This window comes from Tribolium castaneum, chromosome 5 (assembly GCF_031307605.1).
Source record: "Tribolium castaneum strain GA2 chromosome 5, icTriCast1.1, whole genome shotgun sequence".
Classification (NCBI taxonomy): domain Eukaryota; kingdom Metazoa; phylum Arthropoda; class Insecta; order Coleoptera; family Tenebrionidae; genus Tribolium; species Tribolium castaneum.
The window spans coordinates 6,539,578-6,559,008 of NC_087398.1; the positions used below are offsets into that span (position 1 = coordinate 6,539,578).

Below are 19,431 nucleotides of genomic sequence, written 5' to 3' on the forward strand. Positions count from 1 at the left end.
AACGTTTTTACTAATAATTAAAAATAAACTTCCAAATAAACACCGCCTTCAGATAAATTTATTTGCTTTGTGAATAATTTATGTTATAATTGGCTGTACTTTTTGAATATTCCGCCAGAAACTCGAACGTATGCGACTTCGATATTTACGACCGCCGCCGGTTTATGGCCGGTTTGTTTGCAAATTTTTAGGTTAAGTCGTACCGCCAACGTTTCTTTAATTTTTCGTGTTTAAAAGGAGCCAAAACAAACCGTCCAAGATGGTAAGCCCCCCTTACACCACTCATTACCCATTTCCACCGTATTTCCTTTCAGACGATGGGCAAAAACAACAAAATGTTACAACACATCAACTACCGAGTCCGGATAACCCTCCAAGACTCCCGGACCTTCATCGGCACATTCAAGGCCTTCGACAAACACATGAACATGATCCTCGGCGACTGCGAGGAATTCCGTAAAATCAAACCGAAAAACTCAAAAGTAGAACGCGAGGAAAAACGCGTTCTGGGTTTCGTCCTTTTACGGGGCGAAAGCATCGTGTCTTTGACAGTTGAGGGACCCCCACCACCAGAGGAGGGTTTGCCCCGTGTTCCTATTCCGGGCGCAGCCCCCGGCCCTGGCATTGGCCGCGCCGCGGGCCGCGGAATGCCCGCGGGAATGGGCGGCGTACCTGTCGGGCTGCAAGGCCCGGTGAGGGGCGTAGGAGGACCCTCGCAGCAGGTTATGACTCCTGGGGGTCGTGGCCAGGTCGCGGCAGCCCCGCAAATGAGCCAGGGGCCCCCAAGGATGGGAGGGCCCCCGCCAGGCATGATGGGGCCACCACCCGGCATGATGGGCATGCCGCCTGCTCCTATGGGAATGGGGCGCGGCGGGCCACCGCCGCCGATGGGCATGAGGGGACCGCCCCCCGGAATGATGCGTGGAGGACCGCCAGGGCCCCCACGGCCATATTAGTGTAGTTTTTTTAATTTTACTCTTGTAATTTTGGTGGAAATAAACTTAACTTTAATACTAGAAATGAGTTTTTTTTATCGTCAATTGGACTGAATTAAATTTGTAATAATAAAAAAGTGTGGCAAAAATTCCTTGGTGCTTCTTGTTTGAGCTTTTGGGATTTTTGTCGGTTCAGGTTGGTATTGCTCAGCGAACGCCATCTTTGTACACTTCCGGCGCCATCCTTTTCCGTTAATGGTAGAAACATGACGGGGTTTAGTGAGAAGGTAATTCGTTTTTTCTGTGGTTTTCACATAAATGGTTATAAAAAGTGTCCACAAATCGTATCAATTTTCAATTACGTGACTTTTTAAAGTGAGAAAGGCGCATTTTACGTGAAAAACATCCGTTTAAAGTTTCTTAACCTTATTGCATTGGACACGTGTTGGTGAGTTTCTAACCGAGTTTTTGTTTTTTCAGGCCATTTTAATCGATGGCAGGGGCCATTTACTTGGTCGTCTTGCAACAATAGTGGCAAAAACACTATTGGAAGGGAATAAAGTTATTATTGTGAGATGTGAACAGTTGAACATCTCAGGAAATTTTTACAGGTAGGATCCATATTTTGGTCATTTACGAAATACTCAATGAAAAACTTTCAGAAATAAACTAAAATATTTGTCGTTTCTTCGTAAACGTTGCAATGTGAACCCGGCGCGTGGCCCATTCCACTTTAGGGCCCCCTCGAGGATCTTCTGGAAGACAGTCAGGGGTAATTTCTTTTAATTCAATCTATCTTACAGCTAATTGACATAACGATGATTAAATTAATCTTACCTACATTATTTGATTAACTATGAAAAGGCAATCCGACAATGAGTTTATAATTTTACAAAATATGATGTTCTTTATTGACAATCATGGATTAATGGAATTTTTTAAGGTATGTTGCCTCACAAGACAGAACGTGGGAAGCAGGCTTTGCGCCGATTGAAGACTTACGAAGGTGTGCCCCCACCATATGACCGCAGGAAACGCGTCGTAGTCCCTGGGGCCCTCCGTGTAATTTGCTTGAAACCAGGCCGCAAGGTAAGCCCCCAAATCTTATTACTTATTATTATTATTATTATTATTATTATTATTATTATTATTATTATTTGGACTGGGTTACTATTTTCTAAATAAAATTGCAGTTCTGTCACGTGGGACGCTTGTCTCATGAAGTAGGATGGAAATACCAATCGGTGGTCCGCACACTCGAGTCTAAACGCAAAGTTAAGGCTGTCCTTAGTATCCGTAAACGTGACAAGCTCAAGAAGCTTACAAAAGAGGCCTCAACTAAGGTCGCCAAACAAGTGGCTCCATTCACCGCTGTCATTAACTCTTACGGTTATAATTAAGGACGTTTATTAAAAAAAAGTGACTTTGATATTTGTTTTATTAATTTCACCTTATTACAATAAAAAATTCACTTGGTATATCAACAACTTGAGTAAAGTACTTGGCAGACCTAACTAAAATTATTTTGAGTACTAGAAATTTTCATCCCATCCACTTGTTTCTTCCGGCGGACAGTCGTTGTCCTTTTTGAATTGTTCGAAATATCTCGTGTCGGTGCTGGACTTGAGTTTGGGTTTAAAGGGCGCTGTCAGTTTGCCTTCGTTGAGTTTGACCCAATCAAAGCCCAGGAACCACCGGTGGGATTTAATATCTTTAACTCCGTTCCTTTGACACCCTAATCGTTCGCTCGGGATGGCCCTGCATAGCTTCTCGATAATATTGCGGGCTTTGGACGAGACATAACTCGGGAATTCGACACTGTCAATCCCGGTTAAAATTTTATTGTACGTCCTCATATGACTCGCATCGTTCGTCCGGAACGGAGTTCTCCCGGTCAACAGCTCGAAAATGAAAATACCAAAAGCCCAATAATCGACGCCCTTGTCATGTCCCCGACTTAGAATAATTTCAGGGGCCACGTACTCGGGCGTCCCTGCGAACGTGAAAGTTCGGCCACGGGCCCCCAGGCGCTTGGCGAACCCGAAATCGGTCAATTTGATATAACCGTGTTCGTCTATGAGCAAGTTTTCCGGCTTGAGGTCTCTGTAGACTATGTCTCTTTCGTGGAGGTATGTGAAAGCTTCGAGGACGCAGCCGGCGATAAACCTGGAGTCTTTCTCGTCGAAGCGGCGCGTCTTTTGCCTCTGGAGGAGGGTCCACAGGTCGCCCCCCAGACACGACTCCATGAGGAAATAAATATAACGCGCGTCTTTGTAACTGCGGTAAAGGCGTACAATGAATTTCGAGCGACACTCTAACTGGATGTTTCGCTCGTTGTAAACATGTTCTTGTTGGTTCTGCTCGACCATATCAAACTTTTTCAAGTATTTTAACGCGAAGATCAGGTTTTTGGACTTGTGTTGGACGAGCTCGACGCGCCCGAACCCTCCGACGCCCAGCGTCGTCAGAATTGTTAAATCCTTGAGTTCGATGTCTTGGTGTTCGCGCACGGATTCGCTCCGTTTGGGCCCCGACTTGGGGGTGTATTCCACGGTTCCGCCCTCTGTTATCCTCCCGAAGTGGTCGCGGAAGTGCTGCCGTTTCAGTGTGAGGCACTCCACCCCTTCGGGGGCGTCGGCTGTGACGGTGGCTTGGCGAAACTCCTCGTCCAGAAGCGCCAATTCGCCGAAATACTGGCCTTTGCCGTAGTTCCCCACCACGCCTTCGCCCTCCTTCGAGATGGTCACCGTGCCGGCCCGGATTATGTAAAACTTGTCGCCTCGGTCACCCTGTTTGACGATCGTGGCCCCCGGCGCGAAGTACTTAACTTTGAGCAAAGTCGTGACCTTTTGCAAGACTTTGGTCCCGACTTTATTCAAAGTTGGGACGTTTTCGAGGAAGGAAAGCACCTCGTCCTGCTCCTTGATGTTGAACTGGAGCATCAGTTTCTGGTAAATGGTCCTGTCCAAAACCCAGACTTTCCCGGCTTTTATTGCTTTAATGGTCGCGTTTCTTTTATCATTGTACAGGATTGCCATCTCGCCGAAAATTCGGATATCCTCGAACGTATTCACCACGCCTTTGCCCTTGACGGAGACTTCGTACTGGCCGCCGGCCGAGACATACATGTGGGCCCCTTTCTCGCCCTCCTTTATTATGACTTCGGACGATTTGATCTCGCGGGGGTACATGGCATCGACCACTTCTTTCAACAAGTCCCCTTTTAAAATCTTGTTGAGGAAGTCGCTCCGTTCGATCGCTTCCCGAATCAATTTTTCATCTCTGAAGAAAAAAAACATTCAAAATTTTTAGTATATTTCGCGTATAAGGTTGGTATTGGATCGAAGAGTGAGGTTATAAGTTTGGCGGTTTTCAAGTGTGTGTGTTCGAAAAATACGCAAAACAATGCCTCCAGCTGCTAAAAGGCACTGTTCGGTTATTTTATTTGACCTTAAAGGTCAAAACCGTTTAGGGGCGCTCCAGACGCTACTGAAAATTTCAAGTACGAATTTTTTCTCGCGTTCCAAGGATTTAACCAAATTGATTTTGTTGAATTCGGACAAGACTGAAAATCGTTTGAACGCCCGACACGGGGGGTACGAACACGTAAATGAAGTTACGAAGGATGTTTTGTCCTATAATCCCAAAAAACTGCATGATTTTGTCGAAAGTAAGTTTTTGTTCATCGTAATATTGTGTAATGTTTTGTTAGGCAGTGGCGTCGGTGAGGGCAATTGGTTGGAAGGTCTGCACGTGGCTGCCGCAAACTTGGTCGATGAGTTTGAAGGAATCAAGGGAATTATCACTTATCAGTTGCTTTTTATCACAGACTTGGGTTCGCCCCTGTCTAAAGTTGATAACGGTTTAATTGACAAAATAGCCCGGCTACTGGACCGGCTTGGGGCTTTTTTGTATGTCGTGGGCCCCGAAATCGAGCCCCCTTTCACTATAAAAACGCCCGAAAACATCAAAACCTGGATGGAGAATTTGCAAACAAACGACCCAAACATCGCCACCATTAAAACCCTCATTTCGAAAATTCAAAACGGCGTTGTTTGTGGTCCCAAAATCGGGACGAATTTATTTTTTTCGTACCGCAACTCGGGCGGGAGTCAGCCCTGGAACGTCCCATTGGGCATTGGCACAAACATCAACATTCCGGCACAAACTATGAAAATACTAAACGATATCGTCCAGTGCAAGTTGGTTTCAGCACAAGGAGCGATCAGGCCTTCAACTTGGTAAGGAAAACGCAATTTTGCGTGTTTTTTTTACGCAAAAATGTTAGGATTGACGCTGAGGATGAGTCTATTGAATTCGACGCCAGTGAGGTAATTAGCGGTGTTTCGCGACACGGGAAATTCGTCCCAGTCAACAACAAAATGTTTCAAGTCTCAAGTTCGCGCAGTTTCAGCGTTTTGTGTTTCACAGACGCGGCAAATGTGCCTGAGGTGACCGACAAGGCGCACGCTAGCGTGACATTTACTGTGTTTTGTAGCATTTGATGCGAGGCGGCGGTTGTTACAGCGTTTTGCCCAACGCTAGTTTGGAAAAAAATGACGCTTTTAATTGTTTGATTGATTGCCTGGCGCAACAAAATAAATACGTTATTGCCCGACGTGTCTATAATAATAATTATGTGCCGAAGATTGTGGTTTTGGTGCCGAAACCGGATTATAATCCGAAATGTTTTGTTCTGACGGCGTTGCCGTTCGCTGATGATGTTAGGTTGAATTGCAAAGAACAGAAAGTTGATTTGGCGCCGAAAATTGAAGAAAACAAGAGCGTTTACAAACTTTTAGATGGTTTAGATACGGATAATGAAAATTCGGTTAAGAAGGCGCCACTCGACATTAAAATGGTGCAGAACGTGAACGTCCAAAGAATTGTTAATGCAGCCGTGGATAAATTGTTGGGTGAGTTCCTTAATTTGGGACCGAAACATTTTTAATTTTTTGTAACAGATAAACATATAAATTTGGAAGAAACCGATTTAGATCTGATGGAGCTTCCTTCTGGGGAATATATGGAAGAACTAAAGAATAGTTGGCCCGAACGTAAAATCGAAGAAGTTAAGAAGAACGAAGAACCTGCGGCTGACATCTCTGATGATGATTTTGATTGGGAATAATGTGTGTTTTCACTTGACTATTAAACTTACTCTTGCGTTTTCGGGTGTTTTTCTACGTCTCCTGACCCGTGTTCGTCTATATTTGTGGGTAGGGGGATGAGTCCCGGCCTTCTTTCGAGCCCTTCTTGTGATTCTTGATTCACTTTTACACTTTCTTCAGTCGAGTCGATTTGAGTGTCGGTTGAAATAGCGTCCGGCTCGGGGGGCGGAGTTGCGGCCCGTTCTGGGCCAGGTGAGGGCGGATCTTCGGTCGTTTGTGGCACAGGCGGAGGCGGGGCTCGGGTTATTTGGTCGACAGGTGGAGGTGGAGGCACGGGCGGGGTTTCTTGCGGCCCGGGTTGAGGTGCTCTTGGCTTTCGAGTGGTTCCATTTTGTGTTGGCGGCTTGGGAACGTTGTTGAATTTGTCTTGGATGACGTAAGTTTTGCTCTTGCCAAACAGTCTTGAGCACATTTCGGTCGCGATTATCGTGCGCCAAATACCGAGCGATTACTTACGTGAAGTAGTTTATTGTAGAGAAAAATTCCTCGAACGTGAATTGTCCTGATTAGATTAGTTATTGTTTTTCAGTGTCATTGCGAAAGGGCGCAATAAATAATTTCGATTTTTTTGTTAAAATTTGTTCACTCCACTCGTTTATTACACGCTCGGCAAACTTGAATAACAAACACGCAATTGCAGCCTTCGTGCGTGTTTGAGTTGGAAATATCTGACTGTAGGTATCGTTTTCTTATCACGACGTACTCATTGTTTAAGATAAGATTTCGGGTCTTATATTATAAAATTGCAATTTGCACCATTTTATTGCCGCTTGAAGCAATAATTAATAAAACACTTGTAAACGATCAATTAGACGACACAATGAAATATTTAATTTTTCTTACATTGGAAAAATTATAAGGTAAAAACAGCGTCGCCTTGAATTGAACGTAATGTCCTAGGTCACAAATGAGTCACTCTGAACGTGCCACAAAAATGCGTAAATGGCACGATTTTGATACGTTTGTTTGTTTTCGTTCTTCGTTGACTTTGAACTCGATTTCGACCACAAAAGTGTTTTTTTTATGAGCTTCAACATCCTAAAATGATGATACACCTGAGATAAAATTATAATAACAATTTCGCTTTATCCGGTTGTCGTCATTTTATTATCAATATGTAGAAATCAAGGAATGCAGTTATCTAGGAAAAATAGTTTGTTTTATTGTGTTTGCTGGAATTTACCAATTGTGACGAAAAAATCCCCTTTGATCTTATTATTTTTTATTTTGTAATTTTGGGTCGGTACTTTAAATTAGTCATTTATTTATCTGGACACGAGAAAAATCGTTAATTTATTGAGTACCCTACTCTTGGCTGATTTTTTCGTTTGATTGCCATCAAACGGTTTAATGTTCCACTTGATGTTCTTATCTTTTTTTTTTAATTATATTTGTATGTCCATATTCCTCCTTACCTGACTTAACGTAATTTTAATTTTGCTATTTTGTATCGATCTTTTGTTATCACCGATTGTCTGTATGATGTCATTACAGAAGAGAAAAAACTCAGTAATTTGTTTGCTATCAAACATTTTTAAGTTGTGCTACTTGTCGGTTCTTATCAGTTTTTGATGGATTTTGATTACTGTATCCAAAATGTATTAATCCTTATCATATTTCATATCATCATAGTTGAGGATGATGACATAATTCGATTTTGTAAGTTTCTTGGTACGATTTTTTTTAAAATTGATAACAATCTGTATTGGTGGTTGCCTATTGAAATTTATAGCTTAAACCAGACTTAAACTTAAGTTTATGATTGGTCGCATAAAGAAAGTACTTGAAGCTACAACTTGACCTTAGCATTAAGTAAATCAATCATTTATAAGTAATTATAGTGATAATTAAATTAAATTAAAATAAACTGGTAAAATAAAAATCATGGAGCGTCCTCTGGCGCCTTACTACTGACTTTTCCTTTGACATGCTTTGACAATTCTTTGACAGCAGTGACATTTTGACAGAAAATATGTTTTTTTGATGATGATGTGTGCCCCCGCCGGTTAATTCAAGTGTTAATACCCACATTCAGTCCCAAATCACGTATTTAAGTCTCCACATTCCGCAATGTCGAATTTACGGTTAGTTTTAATTCTGCTCGTCGTTTGTTTCTCATGGGGGCACGAGCACGGCCACTCACATGATGAAGCCCCCTCATTCAAGTACTCGAAAGCCGCTAACGAAAAGTACCAACCCCCCGAACCTCAACATCACACTACTACCTCCGAACTATGGCTGCAAGCCATGGGGTCGACGCTCCTCATCAGTGCAGCCCCCTTCTTCATCCTATTTTGCGTGCCGCTTGACAGCACCGACCGGGAACAGCCTCTCCTGAAAGTCCTACTGGCGTTCGCGTCCGGGGGGCTGCTGGGCGACGCCTTCTTGCATTTAATCCCGCACGCGGCTATGTCAGTCGACAGCCCCCATTCGCACTCACATTCCCACGATCACGAACACGGGCACGACATGTCAGTGGGGCTGTGGGTGTTGGCTGGTATCGTCACGTTCCTCTTGGTGGAGAAAATCGTGAGGATTGCCAAAGGGGGCCACGGGCACAGCCACCACAAGAAGAACGATGAGAAGAAGGAGAAAGCCAAGTCGGGGGGCGACAAGGCAAAGAAAGTCGAGCCAAAGGAAATTAAAGTGGCGGGTTATTTGAATTTAGCCGCCGATTTTAGTCACAATTTCACCGATGGTTTGGCAATAGGGTCGAGTTATTTGGCGGGGAATACCGTAGGGTTGGTTACAACGATCACGATTTTACTACATGAGGTCCCGCATGAAATTGGGGACTTTGCCATTCTGCTCCAGTCGGGGGTGTCGAGGAAAAATGCGATGTTGTTGCAATTGACTACTGCTCTGGGGGCGCTGTTGGGGACTGCGATTTCGCTTCTGGCGCAAAACAGCCTCATGGCCACCCAGTGGATCCTCCCCTTCACGGCCGGGGGCTTTATTTACATAGCGTTGGTGTCTGTGATTCCTGAATTGTTAGATGAAGAGAAACCCAGTTTTAAACAGACTGTTTTCCAAGTGGCTGCCCTGTTAGGGGGAGTGTTTATGATGGTTTTGATCGCAGAGTATGAATGAATACCTAAATATGTAACGGTTTTATTGTTTCCTTTGTACTTAGAGTACGCCTTTACAATAAATATTATTTTCCTAAAACCAATTTAATTTGGTCAAAACAGTAGTTTGCTTGTTCAACTGATTCGTTGTTTTCGAATTTTTTCCCTGAAAAAAAATCACGAGATAGGAGTCGGCAACCTTGTCGATATTTACCCAACTTCCACGCCTCCTTACAATACTTTTCTGCCTCCTTAGCTACGCCTTTTTCTAAAAGAATTAAACCTAAGTTTGCGTGGATTACCCCCAAGTGCGACTTGTCTTCGACCTCGCGCCCCACTGTAATAGCCTCCTTTAAGTACCCCTGAGCATTATCAATATCACCAGCGCGAAAACTGGTAGTCCCTAAGTCATTCAAAAGCAACATGCTTTGTTCGCTATTCCTCCCTTTGGTTCTTTTACACGCATTGTAAGCCTCTCTCAAATGGATTAAAGCCTGCTTAACGTCCCCAACGTCTAGCAAAAACTGGGAATACCAGTCCTGAATAACCCCATATAGCATTTGAGCGTCAACACTGTCATTTTTCTGTGTCTCTATTTGTTCAAGACACCACTTGTACCCAAGGTCGGCTTTTTCAATTTCCGCCTTCAACTGCGAAATTCGCGCCAGTTTTAAACTAATATGAATGACCTTCAAGTCTTTTTGGTCCAAACCGCCCCCAAGTAACAGCTGCAAGACACTGACAAATAATTTCTCGGCTTTATCCAACTGAAAGGTGTCCAGAGCCAAATTTGCCATCAAGTCGTAGCAGTAGATGACCCCTTGCTGGTTTTGCTGCTGTTGGGCCAGCCGTAGGGCCAAATGTAGCATCTGCTCGGCCTTCTCATACTGCTCCCTTTGCGTGCACAAGACGGCCCTTTTCAGGGTCATTATCAACTCGGACTCCTTCTCTTCATCGTCTTTCTCGAAACCGAGCCACGACAAGAGGCTCAAGCCCACCGCAAAGCCCGTTTCTTTCGGATAAGCCCACTTTTTCGGACATAACCCCAATGTTGGGGGCGCCAAAACCGGGGGTGTCACGCGATAATTAACAAGTTTATAGAAAATGCGTTGGTTTTTGAACAATTTAAACGCGTGTCTGCAGGCCATAACGTTTTATTCGGTGTGAAAATAATTTATTTACATTTTGTTCGCCACCGCGATCGCGTACTGTGTTTAGCTCATTTGTAAACATATTCGTATTCCCCGTCTCCGGGCCAGAACTCCTCATCGGTGGTGCACATTTCCGATCGGGATCTACGAGGCCTCAATCTGGGGATTCTAATCCCGGTATTGAGCGGAAAATTTTTCGAAAATTTTTGGACTCGGCGCGTGACGTCATTTGCAAACGGCCGAATTCCCCTAGGAAATTCAAAAAGTGGCACGAAATTGCGTCTCGGGACTTACCACGACAATAGTTGCAAATTGATCATTCTAGTCGCGTGCAAAGCCGCTACAAGTATGAGGAAACTTATCAGATAGCTCATGAACATTCCTGTTCCTTCCGTTTTTAAGACGTCGCAAGGGAAGTGACAACCCATGCCTACATGCATTAGGATATCCTCAAAAGTGGCCCCCAGTTTGGGTAAAAATGCCAAAGTGGCGGCTTCAAGCGGGAACCAGAAACACCCCATGATGTATTCGATCAGAAACACCGCAATTAAATACTGTGGGAGGGTTTTGAGTCGTTTGTGGTCACAAACCGGCGTTTTACCTGTGCAAACCAATTCGCGCCGGGGACTAGCTTGCGCAGTCTCCGGGGGTACAACGGGAGGCTCCATAGCACCAAAGAGAGGGCGAGCAGGACCGCCAATGACGAGATCAGAGGTCCACAACCGGTCAAATCGGGTTTTTTGAACACGTAAATGCTGAACGTGTACTGCAACGCAGCGAAAAAGACCGACCAAAATTTAGCCATTTCGCAAAAAATTTTGAATGACACTGTCAGAAAGCAACTCTGTGTTTTTTGTGAAATGGAGGTAAGATCGAGCGAACTGAATCCTCCTGAATTTTACATCGGAAATAACTCCTGGAGCGTGCTTGCACCCAATGAATTGTAGATTAAAGGGAATGGGGGTGTGATAAGAGTGGCTGGTGGCTACTTGTTGCATTCGAAAGCACTCGGTTGTCTTGGTTACCGTTTCCGGGAGTTGGAGAACTTGAGAGCGAGCTTAAAAGCTCGAGCTCTCCATAAAAAGGAAATTAATTATGGGAGGGTCGGAGGGCGACAAAGAACATTATTCCTGCATTCGAGGGTTTATTGTTGATGTGCAATTAATTTTATCGAGGGTTTAGATAGCTTCCGGATGAAGTGCCGATAAAAAAGGGAAGTAATTGCGGTTTTAATGAAGGGCGTTTATGTTTACGTTTATTGTTATGTTTATGAAGGTGACACATTTGCAAAAATTAATCTTCGAGGCATTTATTGCAATAAATGTTCACTTGTCATCAGCCACGTTGGAATAAATGATAAAAAACGCTGCTTGTTTTTTGAGAATAGTTTTACGATGTATTGTCGAAAGTTGTTGGTGCTGAACGTAATAAATAAAATATTTTTTATAACATTGTGTTTTATTTAAGCAACAGTAGCCGGAAAGTTACGAGAACTAGAGTCTAGACAAAAAAATTAATAAACGAAAGTAAATAAGAAGAAAATAAAAAGAATAATTAAAATAAAAAATAAAAACAATCAGCTCACAAGAGAGATAATTATTTCTAAAATGGCGAAGCAAATCTCTTGAAATTACTTATTAAATGCTCAGTCTGTCTCAAACAAAGCCGCTCTGTCCCACATATACAGAGTTGAGCGCAAAAAGCAGCATCATGACTAATCATGTTTACAGCTCAATTAAGAGCTAACGATGGAGAAAATTTCCAAGTCACTATTTTCCCAAAAGCCGGCACAAAAAACCCCGGTTCTATAATTCTGCGGTTTGCTTGACTTCCGCGGAAACTTAAAAATTCCACCGTGTCGTTTTTCCTCTCACCACACGATTTTTTCCTCCTCCCTGACTGCAGAAAAGGAGCAATAAATAAGCCGGCGTGGACTTTGGACTTATGGCTTGATCCGAGGGTGTAGCTTGCAGAATTTCAAAAATGTAAAAGTAATTCTCGGTGATTTGCTGGTAATGAGTGGGACTGGCCCATCGACGTCATGGGGGAATCACTATCAGGCCGAAACCGGTCGGCTTTCTTCTCGGTACCGCAATATTATTAATTGGGAGCAATATCCCCGCGATAAGATAAAAATAAAAAATATAAACACTGTCACACATGTTTTGGAATTTGTTCGGAATCACCCATTTTTTTAACGAAATTCGGTATTGGACGTGGTTGGGTGAAGGGGTTTTGTGATCGATATCGTCGGAGCCCCACTTCTCTTGTCACAGATTTAAAGGCACGAGCCACTGGTGAATTGACTCTAGTGTTTAGCTGTGATTCGTGTCGGGTGATTCGACTCCTGCTGCCTGCAGGATAATTGCATCTGAAATGGAAGCTAATCAGTTCAAGGATTTCGCGAAGGAGATGATCGATTACGTCTCCGGGTATCTGGAGAACATCAGAGATAGGTGAGCGATTGCGATGGAAAGTGGAGAGAAACCGATTTCAAAATATTTTGGCGTGTGTTGAGTGATAAAGTGTTTATGCAAAGGCTGTTTTCAAAGATATTTCGCAACAAACGAGACTTTTGAAATGTATATTAAAAGCGTAAAAATTGCTCGCGCTTGTTGAGAAACTGAAATCCATGACATACAAGAATAAATGTTATAGTCGCAGCTGTTTTATTTCAACTCAGAGAAAAATTAAAGCCTTGTTAGTAGTCTATTCATCTTTAATTTGGTGCCGCAACAGAGGTTACAGAAGCGCTAAAGAAGTTACAAAAATGTATCTATCGATAATACAAAACCTGCATTTAAAATTGTTATTAATTCATGTGAAGAAATTGTTTATAATAATTTTTTAATATTCAAAACGAAATAGAACCCAAAAGACTCGTACTATGAATAATAAAAGTCGTTCCTCAATATTCTTCTACCAGTCTATCTAAAAAAATTAAGTAAAAGTAAAGTTCCGCATGACTTAACGATTTTGGACCTAGTTATAAAGTGCTGATTACTGAAAGCTCGGAAAAAATTAGGTGCCCAAGTACACGATATGAAAGGTGTTCTCGATAAAGGAAAAATTTTAAAATATTAATTCTTTTAATTAAATTTGAAACGATCCTGCTGTCTACGCCAGTGTGAATAATCATCCTGCTATCAACTGAAGTTTCAGCTTATTCTGCATTTTTTATTTTTAAATAGATAATGATATGAGTTCTGTAATCCAAAAGTTTTGTTAATCCCAATGGGGTTTCGCATCCCTCTGTTCAGATTATCCGTACATTCTTTATCTACTCGTATATTACCGATCTATTATCTAAAATTGTTCTTGGATGCTTGATTTTTTTATTTCTCATAATAAATTTTTGGTTTAATTGGCAATAAACAAGGAAATGAAGAAATAAAATAAATATGCATTTTTCATAATTAAAAAAAAACAATTCACAAAGATTTCGTGCGACTTTGCGCCTCACTATTTTTAGCACAATTCGGCATAAATTTGAATTTTTAAATGCGTTTCAAGGCAGGAGAACGTCTAAATCTTAATTAAACATAAAAATTGCAAAAATTAATTCAATTAACTTGTCTTATGTAATCACCAAGGCTATTCTTCAAGACTCCAACAATAACAATGACTGACACTCATGCAATTTCTTCCTCCTCCTAGACGCGTGTTACCCACGGTTGAACCGGGGTATCTGCGCCCCCTGATCCCAGCCACCGCCCCCCAAAAGCCCGACAAATGGGAGGACGTGATGGCCGATATCGAGCGTGTCATCATGCCGGGGGTAACTAAACTAATTTCAGCTTCAACTTGAATAAAACCAAAATAAAAAATAGGTGACACACTGGCATTCGCCCCGGTTTCACGCCTATTTCCCCACCGCCAACTCCTACCCCGCGATCGTGGCCGACATCCTCAGCGGCGCCATCGCCTGCATCGGCTTTTCCTGGGTAAAAGCGCCTTTCTTTGTTCCCAACCCTTACAAAAAAATTCCAGATTGCTAGTCCCGCTTGCACCGAGCTAGAAGTCGTGATGCTGGACTGGTTGGGCAAGATGATCGGTCTCCCGGAGGACTTCCTGGCCTGTTCTGGAGGCAAAGGGGGGGGCGTGATCCAAGGGACGGCCAGCGAAGCGACTCTGGTGGCCCTTCTAGGGGCCAAGGCCCGCATGATCGACCGCGTGAAGAAGGAAAAGCCGGAAATGAGCGACTCGGAAATCGTCGCCAAACTAGTCGCTTACACTTCAGGTGATTTTTAATTTTTTGAGGAGTGAGTGCTGAGGGTTGTTTCAGCCCAGAGCCACTCGTCGGTCGAGCGCGCGGGGCTGCTAGGGGGCGTCAAAATGCGCGGGCTCCAGCCTGATGATAACAACAGACTCAGAGGCGAAACGCTGGAAGTGGCGATCAAGGAAGACCGTGAGGCTGGCCTTATTCCATTTTACGTGAGTCAATACACTCTCTAAAAATCGTTTCTAATCGGACAAACCTTGACCATATTATAGTTTCTTAGCGGATATTTTATCACTTGCTTGCGCAATCCCTTGACCGGGTTCCGAGCGAGTAATCGCACTCGCAGAGACTGCGACAACTCCGCAAGTGTTCCTTCAAATTTAATACGAGTTTAAAGGCGATTTTATTATCAGTATGGTAATATTTTTTCCAATTTTGAAGTTTATGGCATTTAGTAAAGAGTAAGGTGGCCAACTAATCACAAAAAAACGATGAAATTTTTTTTAGTATCTTCGTAATTTGGCACATATTCTGTGTTCATTTCAATTTCTTTTCTGAAGCAATTTTTTATAAAATTTTGCGAAAACTACGTAAACCAAAATGTGATTTGTTTCTTAAGAGTGAAAGTTTATGTTTCAAATAGAATTTTTGTACAATGTCAGATTTTGTGCATGGCAGAATAAAAAAATCGGGGCTTTTGGGATTATTTTAATAAACGAACAAAATCTAAATCCATTATAACTGGGCAGATAAAACAAGACCAATAATTATGCATAAAAATTATCAACAACTTTAATTAAATTGTTCCCAGAACGTATTTTTCAAAATCTATCCCCAGGACAAGTTATGCGACGATAAAATCCAGCGCGATTGCACAATCGGACTAAAATCTAATAAAACGGCGAAAATTTGAAATCTTTCGCTCCTCTCTTTTTGTGCATTACTCTCAAGAGGTTGCGACGTCCGAACATAAATGTACGGTCAATTTGACCCTTCACATCACCTTAGTTTTATTTAATATCACGATCGAAGATAAAAATTAGTGTTCGGTAATCATTCTGGAGTGCGGAATTCGGAAAAAAATTGGAAAAATTCAGTTAGTTCGGGTGTTGATAAAAAATTTATCAACGGTTTTTCCCAGGTTGTGGCCACTCTGGGCACCACCTCCTCGTGCACGTTCGACAACCTGGAGGAGCTGGGTCCCGTGTGCAACTCGAACAACATCTGGCTGCACGTGGACGCCGCTTACGCCGGCTCCTCCTTCATCTGCCCGGAGTTCCGCTACTTGATGAAAGGCATTGACCGCGCGGACTCCTTCAACTTCAACCCGCACAAATGGCTCTTGGTCAACTTCGACTGCTCCACCATGTGGCTCAAGGACCCCTCCTGGCTCGTGAACGCCTTCAACGTCGACCCCCTCTACCTAAAGCACGAGCAACAGGGTGCAGCCCCCGACTACCGCCACTGGCAAATCCCGCTCGGCCGCAGATTCCGCGCTTTGAAGCTTTGGTTCGTTTTACGATTGTACGGAATCGAGAATCTCCAAGCTTTTATCCGGAAACATGTGGAGCTGGCACACTATTTCGAGTCGCTGGTGAGGGGGGATGAGAGGTTTGAGATAACGGAGGAAGTGGTCCTGGGACTGGTTTGCTTCCGGCTGAAGGCTTCGAACGAGATTAATGAAGCTTTGCTCAAGAGGTTGAACGGTAGAGGGGTCATCCATTTAGTACCGTCGAAAATCAGGGACGTTTACTTCCTGAGGTTGGCGATCTGCTCGAGGTTTACGGAGATGGCGGATATTGATATTTCGTGGAAGGAAGTCAAGGAAGCCGCCGATGAAGTTTTGAAAAAATAAATGAAGACAATCTAGACTTAAGTTACGTTGTAAATTATTTATTTATCGTTGTATATATTTATCGTTGACCAAATGTACCGAGGACCAAATAAACAATCAGCAATCAGTTGGATACTTTTATTAAAATACGGGACTAGACACTGACCAATTTACTCAAAAAAACCAAACAACCGACCCTCTGTTAAATCGACGGTGGCGGCCCTCCATATGACTTCGTCAACTGGATCACCCTTTCTGCCTCCCTGATTCCACTCAGCCTTGCCCCATGTACCGTCGAGTGGTGTCCAGCACACGTGGCCTCTCCTGCAAACAACAAAATGGGCGGGATGGGCTCACACGTGCCCGGAACCGGGCAACTCAAGTCGCATTGGTGCCCCACGTGTGAATTCAGACCCATGTAACTGTAAGACCCGCAGAAAAACGGGTCCGTTGCCCATTTGGACCTCAACACCGTCGACGGATACGGCAGGGAGGCATCCCCTGTGAACTGCCTCAAAATCCTGGTAATCCCTTCCGCCACCTCCTCGTCACTCGCATGTTCCATAATGGCCGCCTCTGGGCCGGAAATATACGCACAGAGGACGTGCTTGCTCCCGTGCACTTCCTCGATCGCGCTGAGGCCTTTGGTCCAGTCGGTCCTATTCGCGAGTTCATCTGGAGACCAGGCGAAATTAATGCCGCCCTCGCACCAGACCCAGAAAGGCCGGTCGTAGTCGAGGAAGATTTTATCGACGTTCCCGTAGCCGATGTTGTTGATGGCTTCCATTTTGCTGGAGGGGAGAGCGGGACAGAACATCTTGTCGGCGTGTTCCTTGAGGACTCCTAGGGATACGGTGAGGATGACGTAATCGGCGGGGAACTCCTGGCCGTCGCAGCATTGGACTACGGCTCGGGGGCCCCCTTTGTTACGGGCCTGGACGGCGCCCCATCGAATGTTACCCACGGGCTTGTTCAGGCGGAGGGCGTTTTCGGGGAGTTCACGCATCAAGGGGGAGAGGACGCCGATGAAGCCGAGAGGAATCCGGATTTGACCGCCCGGAATTTGGATGAAACTGCCGTAATTGTCGGCACTTATTTGACTCAAGTCCTCGCCACATCTTGAAAAAATTATCGTAACTAATTTAGTATTTAAATATGATATTTCTGGAATCTGGCTTTGAAGTTACGTGTATTTTTTTTAAGTTTTTGTTGTGGTAGGCTTGTATTAAAGAAAAGAAAAATTTTTTTACTTTGTCCTAACTGCATTAGTCAACCCGTACATAATCCTCGCCACGTCGTACTTTTGCTCATCGGGGAAGTTCTGCAACTCCTGCTGAATCCTTAAACCTACCTTTCGTTAATCCCAAATCCCCCTAATCCCAATCCCTTACTCAAGAAATTCAAAAGCGAACCATGTTGTTTCGCGCCGCCCATACTAAAAAGACTGGCCGCTTCGTGCTCTATCTGCTTGAAAGTCTGATAGGCCAAAACGGCCACCGGCTGGTCAATAGCCCGCCCATCGCTGGTACAAAAAATCCCACTCAAGGGTTTGGCCCTTTGCAGGGGCGGCTTTAAGAGCCCCTCCTGGGCGGCTAGATTATAAACCGGATTGCCGATACAGCCGCCCTCTATGAACTGTGCTCCCATTTCCGCGATGACGTCGCCTAGCCAGCAGGAATGAATCCTGCCGCCTGGCCTGCAACGCTCACGTGAGACGTGACAAGGGGGCGCTGGAGTTACCTGTCGGTAGCTTCCAGGACTGTAAAGTTCGTCAAGCCGCATTGGGCTAAACGTTGGGCTGCTGATAATCCTGCAATTCCTGCGCCGACGATCACGACGGCAGGTTCAGGCTTGCAGGGGTCGACCATGCACTCGGCGATTGTGCAAACTTCGAGGTCGGATTTTTTGGGGGCGGGCTTGTCGGGGGCTTTGCCATGGCAAAGGCGGGCGAGTAGTTGCAGGAGGCGGCTGAAGAATGAGGGTTAGGAAGGAGTTGCAGGAATTGGGTGGAGAGTACCTGGACTGGAGGGGTACTAATAGGGACGGTTTTGCCAACATTTTTTTTCAAACTGGGGATTTTTGACAATTTTGATCTGAAACACCGGAGTTTGACAGCTACTTGATTGCAAAATCCGGATTTTCCCGCAAATCGTTTTATGAAAATAATTTTGACAAAGGCCCCATTCTTTTGCAATCAGCAGGATCAGCTGCGCCAATAATTGCCTTTTAATGACACACGTGACGTATGCAATAATCCTGCTGAGCGTCGCTCGTGGCAACGAATCCTGATCATCGACCCGGGTGGGTCCTTACTCAATGAACCGTCTTACGGCGGCGTTGCATTCCTGCAACGGTGACGTAAGGACTAGCAGGAGTTGGGTTTGTGCCAGCAGGAATAAAAAACACAAATTTTCTCAATGCTTTATTGCGGCAATGTTACACGTGCGAAACTCCGATTTGGTTATTTTCCGTATTTTCCTTTCCCACTAAACGAGAAAAATTGGTAAAAAACTGCGAAATTAAATAATTAAATACGTACTAGCCACCGCCGCCCCCACTGCCCCAGCTTCCCGCAGACGACGACGACTGACTCCAGGAACCGCTCGATCCGTGCCCGCCGCCGCCTCCAAAACCGCCACCGCCGCCGGGATAGCCACCGCCGCCGCCTCCGCAAGTGTGGCAAATGCCGCCGCCGCCGCTGCCATATCCTGGCGATCTTTTCTCACGGATGGGTTTCTCTTGTTCAATGGTGTTAAAGTTCTTGAAAAGTTTCAAATTTCTGTAAGGAATGGTGTTTTGGACTTCGTCTCCATTTAAGGTTTCTGGTTGCTTTTGGTCCAAAAGTTGGAGTAAATAAATCACTCCAACGGGTCTTGGAGGTTTGAACACGGGTTCTGGTGGGTCTTCTTGGCACAGAACCGCACTTAGTGTCACCAGGAGGCCGAATACAACGATGCACTTCATCTTTAGGACTGTAGAGGCTTTTCGAATTATGATATTTATATGCACAGTTGAGTATTTACTAAGGTGGAGTGGTTATTATATAAGCA

At 44.2% G+C, this 19,431-nt stretch overlaps 9 protein-coding genes across 9 annotated transcripts; 5 read left to right on the forward strand and 4 right to left on the reverse strand.

Annotated features, from left to right (window-relative positions):
• Positions 1-102: 102 nt before the first annotated feature.
• SmB (Small ribonucleoprotein particle protein SmB) lies at positions 103-1,020 on the forward strand. The gene is made up of 2 exons (XM_969236.4): positions 103-262; positions 315-1,020. Exons 1-2 carry the CDS (start codon positions 260-262, stop codon positions 954-956), a joined length of 645 nt encoding a protein of 214 aa, XP_974329.2. The 5' UTR covers positions 103-259; the 3' UTR covers positions 957-1,020.
• Positions 1,021-1,102: 82 nt separating this feature from the next.
• RpL13A (Ribosomal protein L13A) lies at positions 1,103-2,364 on the forward strand. Its single transcript, XM_969211.5, has 5 exons — positions 1,103-1,222; positions 1,416-1,546; positions 1,598-1,707; positions 1,879-2,024; positions 2,129-2,364. The coding sequence occupies exons 1-5, from the start codon at positions 1,202-1,204 to the stop codon at positions 2,333-2,335; spliced, it is 615 nt and encodes a 204-aa protein (XP_974304.1). The 5' UTR covers positions 1,103-1,201; the 3' UTR covers positions 2,336-2,364.
• On the reverse strand, positions 2,356-7,858 carry LOC663123 (cGMP-dependent protein kinase 1). Its single transcript, XM_969184.5, has 2 exons — positions 6,097-7,858; positions 2,356-4,217 (listed from the first exon to the last, which is right to left on the reverse strand). The coding sequence occupies exons 1-2, from the start codon at positions 6,516-6,518 to the stop codon at positions 2,468-2,470; spliced, it is 2,172 nt and encodes a 723-aa protein (XP_974277.2). The 5' UTR covers positions 6,519-7,858; the 3' UTR covers positions 2,356-2,467.
• Positions 4,260-6,105, forward strand: LOC663096 (uncharacterized). Its single transcript, XM_969157.5, has 5 exons — positions 4,260-4,605; positions 4,648-5,176; positions 5,224-5,386; positions 5,434-5,851; positions 5,900-6,105. Exons 1-5 carry the CDS (start codon positions 4,341-4,343, stop codon positions 6,064-6,066), a joined length of 1,542 nt encoding a protein of 513 aa, XP_974250.1. The 5' UTR covers positions 4,260-4,340; the 3' UTR covers positions 6,067-6,105.
• Positions 7,859-8,038: 180 nt separating the features above from the next.
• Catsup (Catecholamines up) lies at positions 8,039-9,294 on the forward strand. Its single transcript, XM_969105.5, has one exon. The coding sequence runs from the start codon at positions 8,177-8,179 to the stop codon at positions 9,194-9,196; it is 1,020 nt and encodes a 339-aa protein (XP_974198.1). The 5' UTR covers positions 8,039-8,176; the 3' UTR covers positions 9,197-9,294.
• Ttc19 (Tetratricopeptide repeat domain 19) lies at positions 9,202-11,187 on the reverse strand. Its single transcript, XM_008195385.3, has 4 exons — positions 10,927-11,187; positions 10,620-10,879; positions 9,389-10,574; positions 9,202-9,340 (listed from the first exon to the last, which is right to left on the reverse strand). Exons 3-4 carry the CDS (start codon positions 10,320-10,322, stop codon positions 9,261-9,263), a joined length of 1,014 nt encoding a protein of 337 aa, XP_008193607.2. The 5' UTR covers positions 10,323-10,574; positions 10,620-10,879; positions 10,927-11,187; the 3' UTR covers positions 9,202-9,260.
• A 1,433-nt stretch (positions 11,188-12,620) lies between these two features.
• Ddc (dopa decarboxylase) lies at positions 12,621-16,508 on the forward strand. Its single transcript, NM_001102586.1, is given in 6 exon segments — positions 12,621-12,781; positions 13,983-14,103; positions 14,156-14,269; positions 14,316-14,565; positions 14,611-14,759; positions 15,689-16,508. Coding segments are annotated over 6 exon segments (1,428 nt in total). The 5' UTR covers positions 12,621-12,701; the 3' UTR covers positions 16,403-16,508.
• On the reverse strand, positions 16,506-18,646 carry LOC662935 (spermine oxidase). Its single transcript, XM_969004.4, has 5 exons — positions 18,399-18,646; positions 18,122-18,349; positions 17,773-18,077; positions 17,632-17,728; positions 16,506-17,499 (listed from the first exon to the last, which is right to left on the reverse strand). Exons 1-5 carry the CDS (start codon positions 18,437-18,439, stop codon positions 16,584-16,586), a joined length of 1,587 nt encoding a protein of 528 aa, XP_974097.1. The 5' UTR covers positions 18,440-18,646; the 3' UTR covers positions 16,506-16,583.
• A 144-nt stretch (positions 18,647-18,790) lies between these two features.
• LOC100141891 (uncharacterized) lies at positions 18,791-19,377 on the reverse strand. Its single transcript, XM_001815346.4, has 2 exons — positions 18,921-19,377; positions 18,791-18,867 (listed from the first exon to the last, which is right to left on the reverse strand). The coding sequence occupies exons 1-2, from the start codon at positions 19,343-19,345 to the stop codon at positions 18,843-18,845; spliced, it is 450 nt and encodes a 149-aa protein (XP_001815398.1). The 5' UTR covers positions 19,346-19,377; the 3' UTR covers positions 18,791-18,842.
• Between the last annotated feature and the right edge of the window lie 54 nt (positions 19,378-19,431).

Coding starts and splice junctions, on each gene's coding strand:
- LOC663096 (XM_969157.5), top strand. CDS start 4,341: ATGCCTCCAGCTGCTAAAAGGCACTGTTCGGTTATTTTATTTGACCTT. Junction 5,177..5,223: donor GCGATCAGGCCTTCAACTTG/GTAAGGAAAACG, acceptor CAAAAATGTTAG/GATTGACGCTGAGGATGAGT. Junction 5,852..5,899: donor AGCCGTGGATAAATTGTTGG/GTGAGTTCCTTA, acceptor TTTTTGTAACAG/ATAAACATATAAATTTGGAA.
- LOC662935 (XM_969004.4), bottom strand. CDS start 18,439: ATGTTGGCAAAACCGTCCCTATTAGTACCCCTCCAGTCCAG. Junction 18,350..18,398: donor TTAGTACCCCTCCAGTCCAG/GTACTCTCCACC, acceptor CTCATTCTTCAG/CCGCCTCCTGCAACTACTCG. Junction 17,500..17,631: donor ACTAATGCAGTTAGGACAAA/GTAAAAAAATTT, acceptor AATTTTTTCAAG/ATGTGGCGAGGACTTGAGTC.
- Ttc19 (XM_008195385.3), bottom strand. CDS start 10,322: ATGGCCTGCAGACACGCGTTTAAATTGTTCAAAAACCAACGCATTTTC. Junction 9,341..9,388: donor TAAGGAGGCGTGGAAGTTGG/GTAAATATCGAC, acceptor ATTTTTTTTCAG/GGAAAAAATTCGAAAACAAC.
- LOC100141891 (XM_001815346.4), bottom strand. CDS start 19,345: ATGAAGTGCATCGTTGTATTCGGCCTCCTGGTGACACTAAGTGCGGTT. Junction 18,868..18,920: donor AGTGGGGGCGGCGGTGGCTA/GTACGTATTTAA, acceptor TTTCTCGTTTAG/TGGGAAAGGAAAATACGGAA.
- RpL13A (XM_969211.5), top strand. CDS start 1,202: ATGACGGGGTTTAGTGAGAAG. Junction 1,223..1,415: donor TGACGGGGTTTAGTGAGAAG/GTAATTCGTTTT, acceptor TTGTTTTTTCAG/GCCATTTTAATCGATGGCAG. Junction 1,708..1,878: donor CTTCTGGAAGACAGTCAGGG/GTAATTTCTTTT, acceptor GAATTTTTTAAG/GTATGTTGCCTCACAAGACA.
- Catsup (XM_969105.5), top strand. CDS start 8,177: ATGTCGAATTTACGGTTAGTTTTAATTCTGCTCGTCGTTTGTTTCTCA.
- LOC663123 (XM_969184.5), bottom strand. CDS start 6,518: ATGTGCTCAAGACTGTTTGGCAAGAGCAAAACTTACGTCATCCAAGAC. Junction 4,218..6,096: donor AAACACCCGAAAACGCAAGA/GTAAGTTTAATA, acceptor TTTTTTCTTCAG/AGATGAAAAATTGATTCGGG.